The sequence below is a fragment of the Peromyscus maniculatus genome, chromosome 11, assembly GCF_049852395.1.
Source record: "Peromyscus maniculatus bairdii isolate BWxNUB_F1_BW_parent chromosome 11, HU_Pman_BW_mat_3.1, whole genome shotgun sequence".
Classification (NCBI taxonomy): domain Eukaryota; kingdom Metazoa; phylum Chordata; class Mammalia; order Rodentia; family Cricetidae; genus Peromyscus; species Peromyscus maniculatus.
In genome coordinates, this window is record NC_134862.1 from 97,344,251 (window position 1) to 97,351,945 (window position 7,695).

The following is a 7,695-nucleotide window of genomic DNA, read 5'->3' on the forward strand; positions in this document are numbered from 1 at the left end:
GCAGAAGATGAATACAGTTGTTAATTTTCTATTTAAATCTATGAACTTTTTGCTCTGTTCCTTCTGAAAGTGGAAATAGAATTGTAGCTGGCTGCCTGTCTTTAGAAAGTTGGCCAGCATTTCCGGGTAACTAGTAATATTTCTTTCTATGCTCTTAAGGTGAATTTCCTCTCAATACTTTAAGGATTTCAGCTCTTGGACTCACACCACATTATGTTTCTTAAAACAGAAAATGATTTTTTCTGTACAAGGCTGTGTTAATACAAATACAGATTAAAAGTCCACAAACATAGTTTTGGTTCTTGGTCAAAGCCTTGGCTATAGTCCTGTTCATTCCATTCTTTACTTTTACCCCTCAAGTTCAGCCTACATGCTTAAAGTAGGCATGACTGTTAGCCTGCTCCAGACTGTTTAAAGCAAAGTGACATCATTGAAGCTGGGCCCATCCATCATTGATGGTGCATTCCTTCAATTCCAGCACTCAGAAGGCAGAGGCAGGAAGATTGCTAAGAGTTCCAGGTCAGAAAGAGCTACATAAAAACCTTCTCTCAAACAAACAAAACTATGTTATACTTGAACATCGGCCTTCATTTTCAATAACCCGGCTGTTAGATTTTCCTTTCTTCAGGTTACATGGAAAGTTTTTAGTCACTGTTTATTAGTAGAATCTCTTAGCAGCTCCAAGGAGTGCCACTATCCAGGATCTGAGTGTTCCCAGGTCTTACTGTCCCTCAGCAGTGGTCAATGAGCAATTACTGAGACAAGTCTGAAGCCATGTCTGGTGGCATGGTCACCTCAGGACCAGCTGTGCTTCCAGCTGTTGCAATGCCTAGAACCCATTATGCTTACACTAGCATTGGTAAGGTGCTGTACAGGCGATGTTCTATTTGGCCTTCAGAGTGGCGTTTGCTTGTCTATTTGCTTTAATTTATATCATTTCTAAGCCTAGGGTAAAAATCAGGAAATTGCACGTGAAAATGACTGTCGTACTAAAGAATACAGAAAGAGAATAGTTAAGGATACAAAGATGGTACCCACTGTACCCTAGACAGGCAGTACACATTGATATCATTTCACATGCATTAAAATATCCAAAACCTGCCCTGCAGTGGTGGCATGGATACAATGGGACAGCAATTTTGGAAGGCACTAACATGTTCTTAACATATGGCCCAGTGCTTCTAGCCCCTTGGAATTTTCCCTGAGGACGTGAGAAATGACAATAATACAGTAACATCTGTGTGAATGCACATTTATATCAACTTTATTGATAATTGGTAAAAAGAAGTTGATCACAACCTGCTTCACTGGATGGATGGATACATAAAATATCCATATTTTTTACATAGTGCTAAAGCTGAGATGCAATGAAAGAAATATTACTGTTTCTACGGAGAAGAAAACAACTTGAAATCAATGTACACTTTATGATCCCAAATACTGTGGGAACGGCAGAAATCTATGGTGACTGTAAAGAGAACAGTTGTCATGAGGAGTTGAGGATGCAGACAAATGGCTAACAGAGAATCTTGGCAGAAGTGAAAATACCCTGTATAATATTGGCCATGGTGGTCGAAAGGACTTGGTGGACTGTGGTAAAGGTCAACTTCAAAGTCAGTCTGGACTATATAGAAAGGCCCTGTCTCAACACACACACACACACACACACACACACACACACACACACACACACACACACAGCCATTTATGCATATATATGTTGTATGAAACTATAATGATGAGTATGTGTTGTTATACATGCAGCAGTGACCCCAAAGCAAAGGCAGGCAAAGCTGGACTTTGGATGATGTGACACCTCAGTACAGGCTCATCCACTGTGAGACCTGCTCCTGAGAAACAGACATGAGGAGAAGACTGTGTTTCTGCCAGGCATGGAGTGTGGGTAAAGGCCATGCCTTCCTCCCGATTTGACTGTGAATAAAATCTGATCAGTGGGCAAACTCACTTGGTACAGGCTCTGCAACCTGGAAGGAGAGAAACGATTCCCTCAAGTTGCCTTCTGGATGCCCTCAATATGCATGCCATGATAACAAGCATGAGCATAGGTGCACACATGCACATACCACACAATAAATAAATGTTGAAAACTTTAAAAACCGTTTGTCTATGAAAACAAACTATAGACTGGGCATGTAGTTGAGAGAGGGTGAGGCCCTCTAGATTAAAACCCAGTCTGGTAAGAATAAAAATAATAAAATGAAATAAACCTGATTTAGCAGCCCAAAGTCATTGATCCTGCATTAGCAATCATTTGGGGGACATACTGGTCTCAAGTCATCCATACCCTGCTCCTGCAGACCACCCCTTCCTCTTCTTCCCCCTTGCCCATGTCCATTAGTTCTGCCACCTGCTGAGTACCCATTCAGTGCAGGTCAGAATAAGAGGCTCCTCTTCTGTTAGCAGTGCGGGTCATAGGCTGGGCCCAGTTCAAAGGGGTTCTGTAGTTTCCACATAAGGCAGGCTCCACTCAGTCAGAGACATCCAGAGGGAGTCACTGAAGGAGACTTTGAAGTCAGTGGGCATAAAAACGAGGGCTCAGGGTACCTGTAGTGGCTATCATAGCTGTTATTGGGCCAAAAAAAAAATAGAAATTATTTCCAATGAAAAATCTTCCTCAGTGTGTGTGTATGTTTTGTGTTAGGAATTTGTAGTCATTCAAATGTTGTTTAGTCATCTCTGAGCTCAACTCTGCATTCTGTTTTCCATTCATAGAGCTCTTGAGGCACCTATGACAGCAACTGATCTGACTTCAAGTGTGAGGTGCACAAGGGTGTGTCTCCCTATTTTATTCAGTGTCCTTCTGTGTCCTTCTGCCATTCAGCTCCTGCCCAGCTAAGGTCTCCCATGGTGACAGGAGTCAACAGCACCACAGTCCATCTCTGGTGGCTTCCTCCTGCAGAAGTCAATGGTCCCTCTCCTGTGTACACTCTAGAAAGGAGGGATTCCTCTCTCCCAGCTCCCATGGCTGCTATGACAAAGGGAACCTGCTTCATGGGAGATGGTTACTGCAGATTTCCCAGAACAGCTCACCCAGATTTTATAGGTAAGTGTATTTGACACTTTTATTTGAGAAGTGCTACGCCCCAAGGTGTTGTCTATTATTTTGATATCTCTTTACAATGAATTTTTTATGGTGTCTATTTATAGAAAAATGAACTCAGCCTTTTTATAATAGTAGCCTGATTGTGTCAACACATCCATCCCTTTAGGATTGTGTTGGTGGGGGTCAGATAGGAGGCAGGTGAGGAAAGGAAAGAGGGGAGAGCTCATTGGATCAAAGTGTGTCCTCAGGCAGCCTCCATCATCATGTATTAGAGTATCCTGTTGGTGAAAGGGTTTTAGAAATGCCCCCTGCCCACGGAGAACACATGTGGTCACCAGAGCCTGTGGAAAGAGTCAGAAGGAGCATTTGCCCTTACTGGGCAGAGGGTGACATCAGGTATCTGAGGGCTGTTTGATTCCCACCTTTGTGTAGCTGAGTCCACAACAACTGTTAATGTCTCGTGTTCTGTGGGAAGCATTGGGGGAGACTAATCTCAGGGAACCCACCTTCTCCGGATGGCACTGTGGTAAAGCCAGGGAGGTTTGTGCCTGTCACAGGGACAGAGTTTAAAAGTGTTAACGAACGACAGTGAAGGCAATATTTGGAAACATGAAAATCAATGCAAATAATACATGTGCAAAGAGTAAGTTCCTGCGTGCAGTTCTATTGCTGTGAAGAGGCACCATGACCAAAACAACTCATGTAAATGAAAAGGTTTAATATTTAATTGGATGATTTATGTCTAGACTTCATATTTCTGTTTTTAAAAAAAATACAAGGGGGTTGAAGAGATGGCTCTCTGGGTAACACATTTGCCATGGAAACATGAGGACCTGAGTTCAGATCCATAGAACCCAAGTTAAAGCCAGAGGTGGTAATGTGCGACTACAAGGCCAGTGCTCTGGTAGCATGATGGAAGTTGTAGACAGGAGAATACCCAGAAGCCTCAGGCCAGCTAGTCCGGCCTGTGTAACTGTGAACAACATGGAGGCCCTTCCTCAAACAAGGTAGATGACTGAGAGGACCCATACCAAAAGTTGGCCTATGACTTCCACATGCTTAACATGGTATGAGTGCCATACTTACACACATGAAACCATACACACACACACACACACACACACACACACACACACTAATATATATGATATGTAAGGTTTATGTTATTACATAAACTTAGATATTGGCTTAATCTGTGAAAAAATTATGGTAAAATACCACATTTTAAAAATATTAGTGTGTAAAGACAAGGAAATGGAATTTGAGCTAGAAAATCCAATGTCACTGTTTTGATTTTACCTATAAGAGTAAACAGTTGGCTTATGGGTGAAACTGACTGCTGATGTATGGGTGTCGTAAATCATGATTACCTGTTAGCTGAGATATATTGAGATTAATGTATGCTTAACTATTTTCCCCACACATCAAAATCATCATAATTAAACATTGAATTCAAGTTCCCCGACAGGCTGAACTTGTGCTTAATAACTTTCATGATGGAGAAACAACAAAAGAAAGTCAATGTAGGTTATGAAGAGGAAGTCTCAGCTGATGGACTCTTTCTCAAAAGGAAATAGAAGCTGTCTCTTTGGTTGAATGTCAGCTTGGGGCACATTTCTTTCAGGAAACAGCATTCTGTCTCCATTCAGTTGTTGCTGGCTACAGTAAGCACGTCTGATCGGTCTGCAGGCCAGCCAACAGGCAAGTTTCTGATGGGATCGCCTACTGTTGCTGTGTGAAAAGATAGAGTGGTCTGTCCATTCCTAATAAATTTAGTCATCCTTGCTGTCTCCCTCACTGGCCTCCACCTCTGAGGTGCAAGGGCCAGGGGCAGATGCAGAGTCTGGGAGCATTTCCAAATTCCTCTTTAAAAAACTTAAGCCATAAACACGGACCTCACTGAGCAAGATCCTTCTGTCTATCACACAGCCTCCAGCTGCACAGAATGTACTTGGGATGCACATCCCAGTCTCAGGGGCTCTGGTCCCCAGAGCATGGCTGATTTTCCTGAGAAAAGAAAGGGGCATGGCTGGTTTTCATTGTGTATTCATAGCTTGACTTTCCTTAAGATTCCTTTTCACTCTCTCTATAGAGAAAAAATAGAGGTGTGTGCGTGCGTGCGTGCGTGCGTGCGTGCGTGCGTGTTAAATATTATGTGACTGTGTGTGTGAGTGTGGGTATGTGCACATGCATGGGCATGCTGGTGCCCACAGAGGTCAGAATGGAATTCTAGTCCCTGGAGCTGGAGTTATAGGCAGTCATAATCCCCACCCCCATCTGGGTACTGGGAATTAAACTCCAGTCCCTTGCAAGAGCAGCCAGTGCTTTTATCTCCTGCACTGTCTCTGCAGCCCTCCTTTTAATTCTTAAAACAACCTTCATAATTGGCTTGATCCTTTGGCTTAACTGCCAGATTTGGTTAAATGATTTTATTATTTTATTGAGATGGGTCATTTATCTACATTTGTGCATTTATCCAATTAGTGAGTTAGAGCAGATTTTTCAAAACTACCTTTGTGTATGGAGAGAACAATATCCATGTGCATGTAGGAGCACTCAAGTGTGTGTGTGTGTGTGTGTGTGTGTGTGTGTGTGTGTGTGTGTGTGTGTGTGTGTGTGTTGTGAATGGTATATAGGTCAGAGGACAACCAGGGGTATAATTCACTGGGCACCATCCAGCTTCTCTTTGACTACTGTCTCTCACTGACCTTGAACTTACCAAATACATTAGACAGCCTGGCCAGAGTCCCACAGATCTTGTCTCTACCTCACCAGCACTGGGGTTACAAGTGTACACCACCCTGCCTAGTTTTGTCTTGTTTTAACTTGTGAATTCTGTATTTCAAACTGAAGTCCTTATGCTTGCAAGGCAAGCACTGTCCTGACCCAAGATGTCTCCCCAGCCCCTCAAAATAAACTTCCTAGCTTTCTTTAAATATTCACCTTCCCTAAACAGGGAGCTAAGTGTTACCAATATTACTTAGATTTTTCATTTATTCCTGCCAGTGCCCAACAGCAGTACTCCACCCTTGAAAGGCACTAGGAGACAGAACTGTGCAAGCAGCTCGCCAAGGTACTGGGACTGTTGATGTCAAGTTGGAACCAGGCATTGAATTGATTCTGAATCAAGGGCTTGGGGTTGGCCACACCATACAAGGGAATTCCTAAAGACTATTCCTTCAAAGTTAGGAAATGAGAAATATACAAAAGTAGTGATTCTGAGAAACATGTGTGTTGGTGGAAGTTTCTGGCCCACCAGCAGCTCCCAAATAAACACACTGAGCAAATAAACACATTGAGGCTTATATTAATTACAAATACTCAGCCAATAGCTCAGGCTTGTTACTAGCTAACTCTTAAATTAACCCTTATTTCTTATCTATGCTTTGCCATGAAGCTCAGTGCCTTTTCTCATTATGGCATGTCCATTTTGCTTCTCTCTGTGTCTGCTCGTGACTCCTGACTCCATCCTTCTTCCCAGTATTCTCAGTTTGGCTCTTCCACCTAAACTTCTCCTGTCCAGCTGTTGGCTGGTTAGTTTCTTAATTAAACCAATCACAACAGCATATGTTCATACAGTATGAGGGACTATTCCACATGGATCACATGCTCATCACCCAGAGCTCTGAGCCAACCCTGCTGCATGATTTGGGGTTTACTTTTTGGTTAATTTGTTTGTAGTTAACTAAGTTCTGCCAGATTTCATTTTTTGTTTCTTTGGTTGGTTGGTTTGGTTTTTTTCTTGCTTGTTTATTTATTTACCATGTTTCCAAGGACATTTGATGATAAATTTTCCTGCCTGGCAATTAGTTTCATAGAGCTATAAGGAACTGGATGGCTAGGTGGCCAGGGAGACCAGCTCACACTCATCTATACTTCACACAGTTGTTATGTTCAGTGTTTAATCTAATGAACAAATCCCAGTGATCCCTAATATGATGTATCTGCTCTTAATGTCAAGACAAACCAAGATGTTCCTTATTTTTAATGATTCTTTTCAAATCTGAAACATTCACTGAAATGTTTCCCAAAACATGAAGAGAAATGAAGTTTAAACACAAAGGCAAATAGATGGTGATGTAGCCATCATAGGTTTATCTTGAGGAAAATACCAGACATCTGCCCCCTCCCCATTAATGATGGATTATGTAACCATGCTCATAATATCTTCCAGGCTCAAGAGCAGTGTGTTCAAGTCTCAATATAAACTCTTGCTGCTGCAGTAAAGAAAACCTGACTCTACTGTTCAGTGCTCTCAAATTTATACCTGGCAGAATGGAAACAAAGCACAGAGATATATGTTCCAAATGCTGCTTAACATTGCAAATTATTGATATCAGGATTATGAATTCTTCCTTCAAGAAAAATAATGAGTCCGATTAAGCTTTGTTCTTCAAGACATGCTTGTATTGTTTTGTTTTCTGATACATGGGGTTTTGAAGGCTCTAATCCTTAGGTTGAATATATTATAGTATCAGTCATTTATTTATTTTGCAGTATAAATTCATGGCCATGAATTAGCTCCTCCATATCTTTATGAATAAAAGTGAGGACTTTGGGAGCAGAGTAAAGGCACTTATTGTAGAACTACGTTGCATTATTTATTAGCTAAATGCATTTGGACAAACTTA

At 41.8% G+C, this 7,695-nt stretch overlaps 1 protein-coding gene across 1 annotated transcript in view; it reads left to right on the forward strand.

The window, feature by feature from the left end:
* LOC143267862 (usherin-like) overlaps positions 1-3,078 on the forward strand; it is a 216,558-nt gene extending 213,480 nt beyond the window's left edge. Inside the window, exon 20 of the mRNA XM_076548182.1 lies at positions 2,843-3,078. Coding sequence (XP_076404297.1) covers positions 2,843-3,078 — 236 coding nt within the window. The remainder of the gene's footprint in view (positions 1-2,842) is intronic.
* The last annotated feature ends 4,617 nt before the right edge of the window (positions 3,079-7,695 follow it).